We start from the raw sequence: 18,982 nt of genomic DNA on the forward strand, positions 1-18,982 counted from the left end.
TTTATTTTCTTTATTTTTTCTATTATTTTTAGGTTTTTTTTGTTTTGTTTTTTAGTTATTTTGATTTATTTATTTTTTGTTATTTTGAGTTTTGTTTTTGTTTTTTTTGACAAACTGTGTCCTCTCTCTGTACCTGCTGCTGTCAGACTCATCATTTTGATCTTAAATGTTCGTATTAACCCTCTACATGATCCTGGGTTTTTTTTTTTGCCCAAAACTGTATAAAAAAAACTGAACCGCGCAAATTTAAGACGATGGAAACTAAAATTTCGCCTCATCACAACTCGAATAAAATCTTCAGTTCCAAAAAGCGACTACAGATGTGCCTTGACCAATAAAAACTATTTCTTTTGACTTACCACCAGTTTCCGTATTCTTAAACAACCTTGTTCTTCCTCCACCTAATGCCACACTCCTCCTCCCTCTTCTCCGTCTCTCCATCCCTCCTCCTTCTCTTGTTCAGAGCGAGAGGAGGATGGAGCGAGAGACTGACGGGTGGATCAGACTGTGGAGAAGGAGCAGAGTCCGAACGCAAAGCTCCTCATTTACTGCACAGTCTATAGACCTGGTTTAGTCCTGGTTTAGACCTGGTTTAGACCTGGTTTAGTCCTGGTTTAGTCCTGGTTCAGTCCTGGTTTAGACCTGGTTTAGTCCTGGTTTAGTCCTGGTTCAGTCCTGGTTTAGACCTGGTTTAGACCTGGGTTAGTCCTGGTTTAGTCCTGGTTTAGTCCTGGTTTAGTCCTGGTTTAGTCCTGGTTTAGACCTGGTTTAGTCCTGGTTTAGACCTGGTTTAGTCCTGGTTTAGTCCTGATTTAGACCTGGTTTAGTCCTGGTTTAGTCCTGGTTTAGTCCTGGTTTAGACCTGGTTTAGTCCTGCTTTAGTCCTGGCTTAGTCCTGGTTTAGTCCTGGTTTAGACCTGGTTTAGTCCTGGTTTAGACCTGGTTTAGTCCTGGTTTAGACCTGGTTTAGTCCTGGTTTAGTCCTGGTTTAGACCTGGTTTAGACCTGGTTAGTCCTGGTTTAGACCTGGTTTAGTCCTGGTTTAGACCTGGTTTAGTCCTGGTTTAGTCCTGATTTAGACCTGGTTTAGTCCTGGTTTAGTCCTGGTTTAGACCTGGTTTAGTCCTGGTTTAGACCTGGTTTAGACCTGGTTTAGACCTGGTTTAGTCCTGGTTTAGTCCTGGTTTAGACCTGGTTTAGTCCTGGTTTAGACCTGGTTTAGACCTGGTTTAGTCCTGGTTTAGTCCTGGTTTAGTCCTGGTTTAGACCTGGTTTAGTCCTGGTTTAGTCCTGGTTTAGACCTGGTTTAGTCCTGGTTTAGTCCTGGTTTAGTCCTGGTTTAGTCCTGGTTTAGACCTGGTTTAGTCCTGGTTTAGACCTGGTTTAGACCTGGTTTAGTCCTGGTTTAGACCTGGTTTAGTCCTGGTTTAGACCTGGTTTAGTCCTGGTTTAGTCCTGGTTTAGTCCTGGTTTAGACCTGGTTTAGTCCTGGTTTAGACCTGGTTTAGACCTGGTTTAGTCCTGGTTTAGTCCTGGTTTAGACCTGGTTTAGTCCTGGTTTAGACCTGGTTTAGACCTGGTTTAGTCCTGGTTTAGACCTGGTTTAGTCCTGGTTTAGACCTGGTTTAGTCCTGGTTCAGTCCTGGTTCAGTCCTGGTTTAGTCCTGGTTTAGTCCTGGTTCAGTCCTGGTTTAGACCTGGTTTAGTCCTGGTTCAGTCCTGGTTTAGTCCTGGTTTAGTCCTGGTTAAATCCTGGTTCAGTCCTGGTTTAGTCCTGGTTTAGTCCTGGTTTAGTCCTGGTTCAGTCCTGGTTTAGTCCTGGTTTAGTCCTGGTTCAGACCTGGTTTAGTCCTGGTTTAGTCCTGGTTTAGTCCTGGTTCAGTCCTGGTTTAGACCTGGTTTAGTCCTGGTTCAGTCCTGGTTTAGACCTGGTTTAGTCCTGGTTTAGACCTGGTTTAGACCTGGTTTAGACCTGGTTTAGACCTGGTTTAGTCCTGGTTTAGACCTGGTTTAGTCCTGGTTCAGTCCTGGTTTAGTCCTGGTTTAGTCCTGGTTTAGTCCTGGTTCAGTCCTGGTTTAGACCTGGTTTAGTCCTGGTTCAGTCCTGGTTTAGTCCTGGTTTAGTCCTGGTTAAATCCTGGTTCAGTCCTGGTTTAGTCCTGGTTTAGTCCTGGTTTAGTCCTGGTTTAGTCCTGGTTAAGTCCTGGTTCAGTCCTGGTTTAGTCCTGGTTTAGTCCTGGTTCAGACCTGGTTTAGTCCTGGTTTAGTCCTGGTTTAGTCCTGGTTCAGTCCTGGTTTAGACCTGGTTTAGTCCTGGTTCAGTCCTGGTTTAGTCCTGGTTTAGTCCTGGTTAAATCCTGGTTCAGTCCTGGTTTAGTCCTGGTTTAGTCCTGGTTTAGTCCTGGTTCAGTCCTGGTTTAGTCCTGGTTAAGTCCTGGTTCAGTCCTGGTTTAGTCCTGGTTTAGTCCTGGTTAAGTCCTGGTTTAGTCCTGGTTAAGTCCTGGTTCAGTCCTGGTTTAGTCCTGGTTTAGATCTCTGTTCCTTCTCTCACTTATGATCATGACACAACCAATCAAAATGAGTTTCCTCTGAGGGCGACTGGGCGCTCTCTCCACACGCGAGGAGCTCGGAGTAGAGCCGCTGCTCCTCCACGTCGAGAGGAGCAGCGGCTCTACTCTGAGCTCGGAGTAGAGCCGCTGCTCCTCCACGTTGAGAGGAGCAGCGGCTCTACTCCGAGCTCCTCGGGCGTCTGGTCCCTGGAGAGAGAAGTTCATGTCCCACCAGGAGGAGGCCCCAAGGAAAGACTTAGGACTGGCTGGTTTGATCTCCTTGAGATCCCACCGGGCGAGCTAAAGGAAGTGTCTGGGGTGAGGGAAGCGTGGGAGCCCCTGCTTAAACCCCTCCCCCCGCCCTGAATAAGTAGAAGAAGATGGATGGATGGACTTCTCCCTCTCTTTTTTCTTCACTACGTCTCTCTCTTTACAACACCAGACTCACCCACCCAGCACCTCTTTCCTTTTTCATTTCCTGGACCTTATTAAATTAGCGGCGTGACGGACTAGCTAGCTCGACCGGACGGGTGCGTTTGATGTGCGGTGCTGCGGAGCCGGCCCGGGTGGCGTCCGTGTTACAGACCGGGGTGCGTTTGGCGTGTGAAGCGGCGCGTGCAGGACGACATCCCTCCGCTACGAGACGAGCGATCTGACGTGACAGCAGCCTTCTTTTCGGGGCGGACATGTTGATTTGACAGTCCTCCATTGAAATACATGTCTTCTCCTCTTCCTCCCCCCCTCTCTCACCCTTTCATCTATGTCACTACCCGCTCCTCCTCCTCCCCCCGCTCCTCCTCTTCCTCTCTTTTGCTCCCATCTTGAATTAGTCCTCCAGAGTGGTCTTCAGAAGCTCGGTTTAAAGTTCATATTTTCTGACTGGCAGCGATCTATAAGAAAAAAAGACCCTCACCTCTTCAGATATTTTTTTCCCGCTAGCTGTATAGCCGTTTAGCTAACAAGACGAAAAAGAAAGGAGAGATAAGACGGAAAGAAGAACAAAAGAGGAGAGAGAGAGAGAGAGAGGGGAGACGGGGAGATGTCATGTCAGAATGTTAGCGTTGACAAATCCATCAGGCTCGTGTCACTTTTAAAGCTTCAAAACTGCTACGAAAATGCTTTTAAATCAGATATTCTAGATCTATTATACTTCTAGATGAATATAGTTTGGTTTTCTTTTGGTCTTTTTCAGTATTTTGACAATTTTTCCACAGTATGGCATTAATTTTATCCATTTGCATTTATTCAGTTGCGAATGGTTTAATGAAACATCTACTCTTACATTGAGCATGGACGCCGCTCCACGGATCTGACCTATAACTTGGGTTACCGGCATCCACTGTCACCTTATGCCCTTGGAGATAGATGTGTTTAATGCCGTACTGTGGAACATTCCAAGCAAAGTTATTAGACAAACCATTAGCTGACATTTCACCAGAAAAGTTGCGTATTGCACCTTTAAACTCACCATACTCGTACTGCGTTGTTAGCTCTTTAATTGATCAAATAAAAAATAATTATAAAAAATTAAATGTATTTAAACCATTACATATTTGAATTGTTTGTATCTAATCAAATTAATTAAAAAAGAAAGAATACATATATTTGACGCAGTTTAAAGGGCTCATATTACACTGTTTTCTGATCTGTTATGACCTGAAGCTCACAGGAGACTATTTAGTGTAATCCAGGACCTTTAAGACTCATTCACCTGGGAATAATAGATAATAATAATAATAATAATAATAAAAAAAATAAAAATAAATAATACATTAAATACAATAAAAAAATAAATAAAAATTAAATTACATTAAAAATAAAAATTAAATAAAAAAGAATACATTAAAACACAATACAAAAATAAAATAAAAATTAATAATAAAAGACAAATAAATAAAATAAATAAAAAAATAAAATAAAAAATAAAATAAAAGTACATTAAAATTAAAAATTAAAAAAATATTCTAAAATCTTAAAAATATTCAAAATTGAACATGTTCTTGTTGCTGTTCTTCTTCTAAAAATTTGCACTGTGGCCTAAACAACCCAAAATGTGTTGATGAGGACGTCAGGTCTCAGGAGGTTAAGTTACTGGATTATTTTAAAATTCAAAATAATTTTTACCATATTTTTCTATAGCACTTTTCACCTTTAAGGCTCAAAACACGTTGCATCAAGGAACCTCTCACACATTCACACGTCCTGCTTCGCTTAAATATACTGAGGTTATTCTTAGAAATAAAAACAAAATCACTCGTATCTGCCCCTGACCATCAAAGTTTCACCTGTCAGACTCAACAGTTTAAATACAGAATCTTCACCGACTTTGAGCGAGTATCAAATCATTTATCAGCAACACAGGTTATAATATAAATATAAAAATATAAAAATATAAAAATATAAAATATAATCGCACAAACCTCATAAATTAGGTTTGTCCAAAGTACGGTTACTACAGCAACTTCAGGGCTCACACCAAAGTATCTGGACATGCTCAGTTTGACAAACAAATCAGGCAGTGACCGTTCCCTTGGTTACGAGCTTTATTTCCTGGTTCCGAACTTTATTTCTTGGTCACAATCTTGATTTCCTTGTTACGATCTTAGTTTCCTGGTTACGAACTTTATTTCCTTGTAACGATCTTTGTTTCCTAATTACGAGCTTTGTTTCCAAGTTAGGTGCATGGGTTTCCTGGTTATGAACTTTATTTCTTGGTCACGATCTTTGTTTCCTAGTTACAATTTTGATTTCCTGGTTACAGTCTTTGTTTCCAGGTTACAAGCTTGGTTTCCTAGTTACGTGCATGGGTTTCCTGGTTACAAACTTTATTTTCTTGTCACGATCTTTGTTTCCTGGTTACGAACTTTATTTCCTGGTTACGATCTTTATTTCCTGGTTACGATCTTTATTTCCTGGTTACGAGCTTAGTTTCCTGGTTACGAGCTTAGTTTCCTGGTTACGAACTTTATTTCCTTGTCACGATCTTTGTTTCCTGGTTACGATCTTGATTTCTTTGGCTATGAGTTTGGTTTCCTGGTTACGAGCTTAGTTTCCTAGTTAAGAGCTGTATTTCCTGGTTACGAACTTTATTTCCTGGTTACGATCTTTGTTTCCTGGTTACGTTTTTGGTTTGTTTCTTGATTTCTTTGGCTATGAGTTTGGTTTCCTGGTTACGAGCTGTATTTCCTGGTTACGGTCTTTATTTCCTGGTTACGATCTTGTTTTCCCGGTTGCGTTCCTTTCTCTGTCAGTTTACCAGCTGCAGCGGGGCGTTGCTATGGGAGACAGTGCAGAGGTTACGTGAGAGACAGCCCAGGGGATTAGATTTGTGACGTATTACTGTTAATTTAACCTCTGAGACCGAACCAGCGAATCTTAACCAGTTCCTCGAGCGCCGCGCAATCGGAATAAAACGCATTTAATTTAATGAGATTGGGCCTCGGGTGTGAACAGAACCGACTCGTAAATGTTCTGGGGCTGGTGCTCGTGTGGACGGGGGTCACTCTGCCGCTTCGTACCGCGGCCGTTTTACCGATATCTACGCTTGAACGCGGCTCTAGACGGCGGTTTTGTTGTATTTTTACGCACGAGGTTGAGGGTTCAGTTCCCGGGTCCGTCTCCCCTGAAGGAAAACGTTAGATCCACTTGAGATTCCGGAGCGCTGCCTCCTCGGAGCCGCTAAACGTAGCTCAGTAAAAAAAAACTGTGTATTTACTGAAGTGAGATTTTAAAAGCAGTCAATGGGAAACCTTTGGGGAGCTGTTACCGGAGTTTGAAGTCTGCAGCAATTAGACCGCTCCCTCGGAACTATGCTGTTTTTTTGTTTTTTTTCAAACGCAGAAAAAACACACAATATATAAACTAGATATTTTCGCAGCTATATAAAGATTTTGTTGTTGAAATAAATTGGAAAAATACGATGAAAAGTTGCGTGTTCAAATATTATTCATCCCAATGGAGAATAAACATATATATGTACGAGGGTCATTCAATAAATCAGGACTTTTAATACACAGAGAAGCTTACTTTTTTAATTTATTTTTTTTGTTTTACTTGTTTTTCACATGGATTAAAAAAAAAAACACTTTGAGAGTTTTGGCGATTAACAAAGATGGCCGACCAAGAAGCTCCAGAATTGAACAGCGGTCAGTTATCAAGTTTTTGGAGTTTTTGGAGCATGCAAAACTCTCAAAGTTGTTGTTTTGTTTTTTTTTTAATCTGCAAAAGAAATTAAATCCATGTGAAAAAAAATTAAAAAAAAAAAAAAAAAAAAAAAAAAATTCACCTTATTTATTGGATGACCCTCGTATTTTCTTAATGTGCCTCAGTGCGGTTTACATTATATTATAAAACAGAACAGTGCGAAATTTTGTTATAGTTATGTAAAAAAAAAAAAAAAAAAAAAAGTTTATTCAAATTCAGTTCAAAATGATTCACCGTGACGAGTTTATGAGCATTTTTCACAACTTTTAGAGACTTGTTTAAAATAAGATAAGATCTGTGTTTATTAGTCGCACAGTGGGGAAATTCCAGTGTTGCACCGCACAGTTAAAGAACAGAAGGAAAATGGAACACGCAATAAAACAAAAAAATGGATAAACAGCTTAAAATAATTTAAAAATAAACTTTAAAAAAAAAAACTAAACATAGACTCTGATGTAACACAGTGTTTCTTATTATGTACAACAGAGTAACAGTGCAGCGTATAAACAGAATAAATCTAGGAATAAATTGAGTTTGGCATGTCGGTAAAGCTAACAGCTAGCATGCTAACAGTGCACTTCCTGTAAAAAGAGGACGTATTTTGACCTCGAGAGCTGCTTATGTAACACATCTGTGCTGGGACAAGACCAGAACTGACTCAAATACACGAAGAAAAATGGAGTTTAGCGCCTTTAAATTCTGAATAATTATCTTCTTTAATTTGTCACAGTTTTTTGGGGTTTTTTTTTACGTTTGTTTAATTAAAAAATCCGTCATATTTGTAAAAGTTGAATGTGTTTTATGTTTTACAGAGAGGAGGAGCTTTCATCAACACCGCAGTGACCAAGGTAAAGTCACATTTTCCCACAATGCTTTTCTCCGTCTGTTTGTTCAAATGTTTCTTCTTTTTAACTGTTTTTCACTTCACTAATATTGTCAGATTTGTTGCGATATTAGCGACTCTATTTGTTTATAATTAGTAGTTTATATTTTAAGAAAAAAGAGGATTTTATTGCTCAAAAATACCTTCAAAACCATCTCCTCACTGTGAGCGGGGTCGCCTCTCCACGGATTTGACCTGTAACTTGTCTCCGTGGAGGTAAAAACTGTGAAATATTCCAGGGAACGGAATAACATCTCCATGGAAACAAGCAGGTAGAAAAGTAGTCCCTAAATGTTTGGCATTTGGGGCTAACCATGTCCCAAAACTAACTTTAATCTTAACTCTAATCTTATGCCAAATTGATTAATCCTCCATTATTGTTTCCATCTGCAAACCTCCAAATGCTCTGTTCCACCTTGTGATGTCATGAATTGTTTGTTATGAGGAAACAACATTAGAACACAGATCAGAAAATAGTAAAAGCCAAAAGTTAAATCTGTCAACTGGACAAAAAGTCGTAGGAGTGAAGATGTTTCTCTGCTCGTCCAAGCCTCTTCTTCAGCTCTGGTCAGTTTACTGCTGGACACTGACTCATATCTGTCTGAAGGAGGAGCTTCTACACTGCACACTTACCAGCTTTGTTTCCTGGTTACGAGCTTTGTTTCCTGGTTACAATCTTGATTTCCTGGTTACGATCTTGATTTCCTGGTTACGATCTTGATTTCCTGGTTACGAGCTTTGTTTCCTGGTTACGAGCTTTGTTTCCTGGTTACGAGCTTTGTTTCCTGGTTACGAGCTCGGTTTCCTGGTTACGAGCTCGATTTCCTTGTTACAAGCTTGATTTCCTTGTTACGAGCTTTGTTTCCTGGTTACGAGCTTTACTTTCTGCACTGAAACTGTAAAGTGCTTTTGTTTACAGTTGTAACGTGGGTCTGTTGAGCTACACTAAGTGAGCCCTGTGCTGAGACAGACGTAGCACACTCCTACACCTCTTAATGGGGCTTTCACATCTGTGGGCATCCTGGCTTGCTTCATTGTTCTCTTGGTTTTCTTTGTTTGCTTTGGGTCTGATGATGGAGTTATAGATCGGGGTTAGACTATGTGTCAGGCTGCCATTGCTGTTTAAGGAAGGATTGTCTTTCCTAACAAAAATAGCTTCTTTAACTCTCCTCTTGAGACGTCGTTGAACGTCAGACTGTGGTCCTGAGCTGCTCTTGTGACGTGTCGGTTCATTCTCTTATGTTTCTCCAGTTTAACGCTCACTGAAATAGCCCGGAATTGTTCAGACAGTATAAACTTCCCGTCTATTTCAAACCTTAAACACTTTAAGTCAGAAACGTCTTCACCGTAACATCTTTTTGTCCAGTTGACAGATTTTCTTTTTGGCTTTTACAGTGGATCAGATCTGGAGGACTGCGGGTAAATACTGTCATATGGGCCCTTTAACCTGATAGGGAAAAATATATGGGTTAAAAAAAAAACAAAAAAAACAAACAAAAAAGCTAAAAAAATTTGCAAAAATAGACTGCTAACATTTAAGGAGTTTAAAATTTACGCGCACTAAAATTTGGTGTTAAAATATTCAGAAACATCAGAAAATTAGAAAATACTGTCATATGGGCCCTTTAACCTGATAGGGAAAAATATATGGGTTAAAAAAAATAAATAAATAAAAAAGCTAAAAAAATTTGCAAAAATAGAACGCTAACATTTAGGGAGTTTAAAATTTACGCGCATTAAAATTTGGCGTTAAAATATTTGTGGAGAAGCGAATTTGGTCAAACACACAACACGTAACAGCTGTGTGTAGTGTTAGCCGTTAGCCGTTAGCAGTTAGCCGTTAGCCGTGAGTACAATAGCCGCCCATGTCGTGTTGTCCTTGTTAAATCTCTCTCTCTCATCCAGCCTTTTGTCTGTCTGTATTTTCTCTTTTATTTTATTATTTTTTTTGCCGCGGGATCAAAGCTCTTGTGATGTTACAAGGATCCAGCACCGAATATTAATGCCCCGTGTTTTGATCAGTAATCTGCGCGGCGTTCCTCCTCCTCCCCGGGCCGCCGAGACGAGACGCAGGCCCAGAGTTAGGAATTCAACTACCAGTCCAACCACCAATTTAACCTCCGCTTCAAACGCCAGTTTTACCGCTGTTTCAACCGGCAGTTTAACCTCCAAAATTGATGGATTCTCGCTCGGACGATGTGGAAATTGCCGTTGTGTCCATTGGCAAGACACTTCGCACCGCCTTCCCTCATCATCTATTTTAACCTCAACTTAACCATGAATTTAACGACAATTTTAATCTCGAATATGGCGGTTCGATTCCTGTTCAGACCAATGAAAACTGACGCTGTGTCCTTGTGCAAGACACTTCTTCAGTTGATGATTTAACTAACAATTCAATCAGCAACTCAACTACAAGTTTAAATGCCAATTCCAACCTTCAGCCTCAATTATAATCTCCAATATGGCAGGTTGATTCCCATTTGGACTCGTAAAAAATTGACGTTGTGTCCTTGAGCAAGACACTTCTCCAGCCTTGCCTCCGTTATAGTTGGTAATTTAAGTAACAATTTAACCAGCAACTCAACTATAAGTTTAAATACCAATTTAACCTCCAAAATGGCGGATTGATTCCCATTTGCAGCAGTGAAAGTGAACATTGTGTCCTTGGGCAAGACACTTCTCCAACATTCCCTGCATTATAGTTGTTATTTTAACCAGCAATTTAACCAGCAACTCAACTATTCTCACCAGTGGAAATGGTTGTTGTGTCCATTGGCAAGACACTTTTAATCAACAATTCAACCTCCGTTTTAATCTCCAATATGGCGGATTGATTCCCATTTGGACTCGTAAAAAATTTACTTTGTGTCCTTGAGCAAGACACTTCTCCAGCTTTTCCTCCATTATAGTTGATAATTTAACTGTCAGTTCACCCACCAGTTCAACCTCCATTTTACGATCCAAAATGGCGGTTTGATTCTCGCTTGGACTCGTGAAAATTTACGTTGTGTCGTCGAGCAAGACACTTCTCCAGCCTCGCCTCCATTATAGTTGATAATTTAACGGTTTAACAATTCGCCCACCAGTTCAACCTCCAGTTTAACCACGATTTAAAGCTGCACTACGTCACTTTCCTGGTAGAAGATCCACCACCTGCAAATGTCCATGGAATGTCCATAGCTTTGCCTGTAAAGTTCCATGGTATGGCTTTAAACTCATCTATATCTTGCAAAAAAAAACAAAAAAAAACCCAAAACAACAACCTTACATTGTTTTTGTGAGCTGGGTCGCCTCTCCACAGATCTGACCTGTAACTTGACATCATGTACTTTTGGAGTTAGATGAGTTTAATGCCATTCTGTGGAACATTCCAAGGCAAAGGAATAACTTTTCCATGAGAGACTAGAAGGCGGACTCTCTCTTCCAGAAAAGTTCCATAGTTCATCTTTAAACAACAAATTCCACCATGTAATAAGTGAATTTATACGTATACAATATATTTTCATTCATCTTGTTTATTTTTGTTTAAATTTTCCAGGATTTCCAGGTCTTTTTTTGTGTTTTTTCCCAGTTTTTTTCCCGCAAATCTTCACCAAAATTAACAGTTATTGCCTTTGTGTCTTTGTGTCTTCTCTACAGGCCAAGAGTCACGCCAAGAGGGGCATCCGGGACATCAAGGGACGCCTCAAAGCCAGAGTAAGACCGCCACACGCAGAGGACGCCGTCACGCATCGCCGCGGTTACGATGACATCACAACAATCTATGAGCCAATCACGTTTAGTACAAATGGTGTCAGCTAAATTTAATACAGTTACAAAGCAAAACCGGCTCTTCTCGTAAACATAGACCGTACACATGAATGGACACAGCTAACCCGCTAGCCGCTACACTCCAAACAGGAAGTGATCATGCGCGCACTTCCTGCTACATCGACTCTGGCTCCAGTTCACTTTCTATTGAAAAACCGTCGTCTCCTCTCTATGTAACCGCCGCTGCCAGACTCGTCATTTTCGTCTTTAAACGTTCGTATTAACCCGCTCTACGCGATCCCGCCGTTTTTATTTCGCTCCCGTCAGCGTTAGCAACAGGTTTGATTGACACCGTTGCTACGCGGCTGCTACCCGCTAAAAAACCTGCGTTAACCTTCATGAATTTAGAGCTCTTTACACAGGCGATGGGTTCAGCATTTGTGAATTCACGTTTTGGATATTTCACGGCAAAGAGCAATGTAGTTAAACGGGGAAATGTGCCTCTTGCGCCCCCATCTGGCAGTATGACGTCATCACATTAGGATCTGAAAACCTTCAATCTGCACGTTCAAACTGCACTTTAGCCATGTTGTGATGCCTTAAACTTTCTAAGGATTGCATTTTGAGCGGCTGAATTATGTCTGAGTAATCCTGTATCCTTCTAAATTTGAGGCGCAAAATTTTAGTTTGCACCTTCCCCATATCTCCGCCCACTTCTCTGAACTTACATCATATTTAAAGGTCCTATATCACACAAAATGGACTCCTGTGAGCTCTACGTCATGTTATAGTGCCGTTACGTCCGCAAAAACAGACCTGGAGTTGTGTTTTCTTTCCTTTATTATTCGTCTGTAACATCTCCAAACCTCAAAACGCTCTGTTCCACCTTGTGATGTCATCAAGTGTTTTTTTTTTTTTTCAAGTTAACAGCTCTTTTTTTACCTTTTGTTCAGTCGAGATAAGTGGCAATTCCAGAGCTGAATTAATCCAAATGATTCTAGAAATGAAGGTGTGCGGAGTTTAAAAACACTTCCTGTATCACCACATGATGACATCACAAGGTGGAACGGAGCGTTTTGAGACACGAACTCAGCGTAAATATGCAGTTTTTGCGCGTTAAACGTGTGTGAATGAAACAAAACACAACTCCAGGTCCGTTTGTGATGAGAAAACAACATTATAACACAGATCGGACAATAGTTTCATATGGGCCCTTAAAAAAAAACGCAAAAGATTTAGCATCTCGGTCAAATTTTGGCTAATTTAGATCAATATTACAGTTTAAAATAATGATTACCACATGCTATAGTTTAATACAAGGTGGAAAAAAGACGCAATTTGTCCTTTTTATAACTTCTCAAACACCGATTCTTACTCTTAATTCGAGTAAAATTCACCCATGCACACGTGTATCACTTTTGCCCCTCCCCACCTCCGCCGCCCCCTCTCGCTCATGCTAGCTCATGCTAACAGACAGGCGCGTGTTTTACACTTCGGGTTTGATTGCTAACGAGCTCTGAGTCGCGCGCGCTGCTTTGTTCGCGCTTGTACATTTTAAAAGCGATGGGCCCTCTGGCTACGTCCTGTCATGTCCCCGCGCCCCGACCCGCTCCTATTGTGTGCATATTTCATCAGCGCCTCATTCGCTCAAAGTAATGTATGTTTCCATAAGCCTGATGCGTTTGATACGGCAACAGCAGTTTGATCTGGTGAACGAGAGGAAGGGGGGAGGGAGAGGAGGGAGAGGGGGAGAGGTTAGCGCTAGCGTACACACAAAACACGAGCCGCTCCAAGAGTTTTGAATTCTTGATTTTTTTTAGAGCTACCAATTCGATCGTTAATAAAAAAATATCAATCTTTAAGGTGCTACGTGACACAAAATGGACTTTTCTGAGCTTTGTAATGCCGTTTCCTCCTCAAAAACACACCTGGAGTTGCGTTTTGTTTCCTTTTATTATTAGTCTGTTACATCTCCGACGCTCAAAACGCTCCGTTCCACCTCGTGATGTCACGAAGTGGTGGTTTTCAAGCCAACAGCTCCGTTTACAGCTGAAATTATCACAGTTTTTCCAGTAAAGATATGCGGAGTTGAACAGGAAGGGAGGCCCGAGACACCAGTTATCCGCCATATACGACGGCACCCTCGGACCCAAAGCAAACAAACCAAACAAAGAGAACAATATGACGAGACAGTAGGGCCATTAAAGGTTGAATGTAGATAAATATAAGGCAGTGTCCAGCAGTAATCAGAAGAACTCAGCCTAAATCTGCAGGGTTTGTGTGTTAAAAATGTGTGAATGAAACAAAAAACACAAGTCCAGGTCTGTTTGTGACGAGGAAACACTTACAGTTTAAAAAAAAATACTACAATCTCACCTGAACTTGGGTTGCCAGATCCTAAACCTGCAGATAGAGAGATATTTTTTCTCATTCTCATCTCAGTTTATGGACAGACCTCACCAAGCTGCTTTTGTTTATTCAGAAAAGTCGTACAGTTTTGTATTTGTGCCTCAGAGCCTGTGTTTTCGCTTTGTTTTCCTGTACGTTAAGCGCGTCTGTTCTTGTTCTCTGCAGGAGGAGGAGGACGAGGTTCTGGCCGTGTGCGGAGGGTCGCCCACCAGCACCAAGAGCCTGTCTCCACGGCGACTGCACAAGATCAGACGGGTACAGCTCTGCTCGCATTCACACGGCACTCATGGGGGTTTTTTCCCACAGATTTCACTGTGAAAGTCTTGTGTTTTGGAGTGTTTTTAGCTTTAGTAGGCTCTATGCTCAACAGCGCCCCACTAAAATGAATAAATATTTAAAGACGAGCAGTGGACGGGGAGCTGCGGGTGGGTTAGGGGGTCAGGGGTCAGAGGTGAAGTATTCTACATATAAAATAATCAGGTGGACTTTACATTTATCGCATTGTTTACTTTATATTTTACAGTTTTAATGAAAGTTAGCATTAGCTTTGAGACCACGGATCTATAATAAGGACTGGATAACGCACTCGCTCTCTGTCCCGGGGCGAGATCCACTAGTGGTCGCTCCAGGTACTGCAGCTTTGGCCCAGAAAGAAGAACCAATACATTTATGTGAATGCAAACTGCCCGTGTTCTCTCTCTCTTTCCGTGTTGTTGTGTCAGTGTTTTTTCTCTCTCTCCCTCTCTGTTTCCTCCCTCCCTCTCTCGTTCCGTGTTGTCAGTGTTTTCTCTCTCTCTCTCCATTTCCTTCCCCTCTCCCTCCCTCATCCCTCGTTCCGTGTTGTCAGTGTTTTCTCTCTCTCTTTCCTCCCTCATTCTGTGTTGTCAGTGTTTTCTCTCTCTCCCTCCCTCATCCCTCGTTCCGTGTTGTCAGTGTTTTCTCTCTCTTTCTCTGTTTCCTCCCCCTCTCCCTCCCTCCCTCATCCCTCGTTCCGTGTTGTCAGTGTTTTCTCTCTCTTTCCTCCCCTCTCCCTCCCTCATCCCTCGTTCCGTGTTGTCAGTGTTTTCTCTCTTTCCTCCCCCCCTCCCTCATCCCTCGTTCTGTGTTGTCAGTGTTTTCTCTCTCTTTCCTCCCCCTCTCCCCCCTCCCTCCCTCATCCCTCGTTCCGTGTTGTCAGTGTTTTCTCTCTCTTTCCTCCCCCTCTCCCTCTCTCATCCCTCATTCCGTGTTGTCAGTGTTTTCTCTCTTTCCTCCCCCTCTCCCTCATCCCTCGTTCCGTGTTGTCAGTGTTTTGTGTGATTCTGGGCAGCAGAGGCTCAGCACTTTGTCTGTAGAATCTGCAGCTCGCGGCAGAAGAGCGGCTCCTTTTTCGCTCGTTTTTGTGCGGATCTGGCTCTGGATGTGCAAACTGCAGCATTCCCAGGACGCGCTCATCAATAATGTGGCTCAAACACGTTGCATTCTGGGAGCTGAGACGATCTGAATGTGCAGAGCGCGTGGTAATTAGAAAGATGATTTACAGCAGCGGCTCGCTCGTTTCTACACGTGTGGAGTTATTTCAATCGATATTTTTTACACTCGTGACAGATTTGTAGAGAATTATCGTTTTTTTGCGAGCGCCGACGTTTCGCAAAATGGATTCTTCTGAGTTTTAAGTCGTGTTTTGATGCTGTTTCTTCCTCAAAAACACACCTGGAGTTGTGTTTTGCTTCACTTTATTATTAGTTTGTAACATCTCCAAAGCTCAAAACGCTCTGGTCCACCTTGTGATGTCATCAAGTGGTAGTTTTCACGTTAACAGCTACGTTTTTACCTTTAGCATTTATTCAACACAGCCGTTTTTACGTATTTTCCAGAGTATAAGTCGATCTGGAGTATAAGTCAAAGCCAAAAAATACACACTATAAGCCGCATTTTTTGGGGGAAATTTATTTTGTTATTTTTATTTTGCTTTTTTTTATTAATTTGTTGAATTTTTTTTTTTTTGCTGGAGCACCCCAAGGTTCTGTACTGGGGCCACTGAAGTTTTTTGTTAAATAACCAAAATGCAGTTATCCATGTTGAAGTTTGTGTTAGTGTAGATTCCAATCATTTTTATTTGTAAATATAAAACTTTTAGCACATCCAAAGAAAATATTTTTGATAATAAAACATCCCTGGCTCTGAGTATAAGTCACACCAGCCAAAAATAATGATGAAAAAACATATATAAGTCGAGAAACGAGAAAAAAGTGCAACTTTTGCGATGGAAAATACAGTACATTACTGGAAAAAAGCCTTTGTAAAACATCCATTCTCACTGTTAGCTTGCTCGCCTCTTCACAGATCTGACTTGTAGTTTGGCCTCTAGACATTACCTGCTTGTTTCCATGGATATATAAACGTAATACCATAACTCATCTTTTTTTTATACGAGCAGATGCAAGTTTTTCATTTTTTGTTGTTGTTTTTTTAACAATAAACACAACCATAATTTTAAAAAAAAGTGTTTAATGCCAGACTGCGGAACATTTCAGTCAAAGGAATACCATCTCCATGGAGACACAAATCAGTAAAGTTGCACAGTGTACCTTTAACTACTAATGAGTCCTGTTCATGGGTTTCAGAGTGACACAAACACATGATAATATGTTTTGAATGGTCCGGTCCTCAAAATGGCGCCGTGTCACAGGAGGATTCAGACTCCTGATTTTGAGCTCAAGTTTGTTTTTATTTTGAGTTTTTGATTTAAACCTTGGCTGCTGTTATTTGTCAGATTATTTCTTTTTATTTGTTTGAGAAAAGTGAACGTTCGGTCGCTTCTTGAGTTATGAGAGTGAGACGGATGAGAACGAGACGGACGAGGGATAATTAACATCACAGCGTTTTGTTTGGTAGATCTGCAGGAGAAGAGGAGAAGGAGGAGGGGTGGTCAGAAAGGAGAGAGGGAGAGGAGGACAGAGGGGAAGACAAGAGAGAGAGAGGGCGAGAGAGAGGAGGAGGACAGAGGTGAAGAGAGAGAGAGCGAGAAATAGAAAAGAGAGAGAGGGAGGAGGACAGAGGGGAAGAGAGAGAAGAGAGGGAGGAAGAGAGGAGAGAAAGAGGGGGAGGCAGAGGTGAAGAGAGAGAAGAGAAGAGAGGGAGAGGAGGACAGAGGTGAAGAGAGAAGAGAGGGAGAAAGAGAGACACACTGAACAAACAGGGCTCATGTGACGTCAGACAGGAGAGAGTTTTCAGTTTGAGAGAAGAACTAAATTTTTTAAAAATAATTAAAAACAGATTGTATTTCTTCATTAGAGCACGTGAAATATAAAAACTCTGCATTTAAAGCCACAGTATGGAACTTTTTAGCCAAAAATACATTAAAATAAAAGCTTTTTTTTTTTTTTTGGTTTTGTTTAATGACCTGAAGAGTGTAGAAGTACATGCATTGTTACTGTGATCCGGCTTGCATCTCCACAGACCTGACTCTTACCTGGCTCCTGCTTGTTTCCATGGAGATGTCGTTCCTTTGGCTCTAAAACGTCGTGAATGTGACATAAAACGTGTCTCTCTGTGGATAATGTTTTTTTCACTGGTTTTAACTGTTTTCATGGAATCAGGTCAGTGTCATTCCACCTCCAGAAAGTTACACACTGTGGCTTTAATTTGGAGATTTGATAAATGTGCAGCAAAATAACACAAATATTTAGAAGTATTTTTGGAAAAGTTGTTTTTTTTTACTCCAAATCTGATCAAGAAAAAGGCAGATCAGTGAATACAGCTTTATGTTAACGAAGTCTCCCTGAAATATCCCACCGTATGGCATTAAACGTGTCTAAAACCTGCATTGTCACCATGAGCAGGGCCGCCTCTCCACAGATCCGGTCCGTAACTTCAGCTGGATGGAGTGACGTCACCTGCTTTTATTCTTGGACATAGATCGGTTTAATGCCATATCGCGGAACCTTCCAGGGAAAAAAGCAATGACATCGCCATGGAGACAAGCAGGCGACAGGCACCGGCCACCAGGAAAGTTCCGCAATACGACTTTAACTGAGAATAGATCAGGGAATAATTCAAATTGTGTCACATTCACAGTTTTTATTCTGTCTGAAATCATAAATATGTGATGAGATATTTTGACTGCCCTGTTCACATCCCCTTTAAGCCCCTCCCCTTTAAGCCCCTCCCCTTCAAGCCCCTCCCCTTTAAGCCTCTCTCTCTCCCTTCTTACTATTTTTCATTCTTCTCTTCTTCTGTCTCCACCACTTACTCTTCCTCCCTCTCTCCTTCCACCCCTTTTCCTCTCTCTCTCCTTCTCTCGCTCTCTTACTCTCTCGCTCTCTCCCTTCCTCCTTCCTCACACCTCTTCTGTCTCCCTCTTGCTCTCTCTCCTCCCTCGCTTTCCCTTCCTCCCTCGTTCCCTCCCTCTTTTTCTCCCTCCCTCTTTTTCTCCCTCCCTCCTCTCCTGTCCATCCCTCTGCCCTCTGTCCCTGCCTCCCTCTTTCTGTCCTCTCCTTTTCCCTCCCTCCTCTCCCATCCCCCCCCCCCCCCCCCCCCCCCCCCCCCCCCTCCCTCTCTCCTGTCGTCCTTGGACTCAGGTGTTTGTTGTTGTTCTGTGTGAGTCTGGTTTGGATCAGTTTTGTTTTTTGGAGTTGTGTCACTTTCTGTTTGGGTCAGAGCACTTCCTGAAACAAAAACACCTGGAGTGTTCTGTGGAGTGATCAGTGGAGTGATCAGTGGAGTGATCAGTGGAGTGGTCTGTGGAGTGATCTGTGGAGTGATCAGTGGAGTGACCTGTATAGTGATCAGTGGAGTGATCTGTATAGTGATCAGTGGAGTGATCTGTGGAGTGATCAGTGGAGTGATCTGTGACTGTTCACACACGTTTGAATAATCCTGAACATTTGCTTTTCTGAGTTTTAAAAATCCACTGAACCAACAAAACAAACCAACGCACAGTGAACATGAGCACAGACTGTTTATATGAATGGACAGAGTTAACCTGCGGCGCGTCACAAACAGGAAGTTATCATGTGTGCACTTCCTGTTCCATTGACTCTGGCTTCAGTTCACTTTCTATTGAAAAAACGTCTCCTCTCTCTGTCTCTGCTGCTTCAGACTCATTTTGGTCTTAAATGTTCGTATTAACCCTCTACATGATCCTGGGGTTTTTATTTCACTTTTGTGTCTGTAAATCAAGATATGAACATTAATAACAGAC

The 18,982-nt window shown here is 41.7% G+C and overlaps 1 protein-coding gene across 1 annotated transcript in view; it reads left to right on the top strand.

Moving 5' to 3' along the window:
• dennd1b (DENN/MADD domain containing 1B) overlaps positions 1–18,982 on the top strand; it is a 248,526-nt gene that overhangs the window by 209,869 nt on the left and 19,675 nt on the right. The window contains exons 16-18 of the mRNA XM_055221560.1: positions 7,565–7,600; positions 11,278–11,334; positions 13,963–14,052. Coding sequence (XP_055077535.1) covers positions 7,565–7,600; positions 11,278–11,334; positions 13,963–14,052 — 183 coding nt within the window. The remainder of the gene's footprint in view (positions 1–7,564; positions 7,601–11,277; positions 11,335–13,962; positions 14,053–18,982) is intronic.

This window comes from Periophthalmus magnuspinnatus, chromosome 4, assembly GCF_009829125.3.
Source record: "Periophthalmus magnuspinnatus isolate fPerMag1 chromosome 4, fPerMag1.2.pri, whole genome shotgun sequence".
In the NCBI taxonomy this organism is placed as follows: domain Eukaryota; kingdom Metazoa; phylum Chordata; class Actinopteri; order Gobiiformes; family Gobiidae; genus Periophthalmus; species Periophthalmus magnuspinnatus.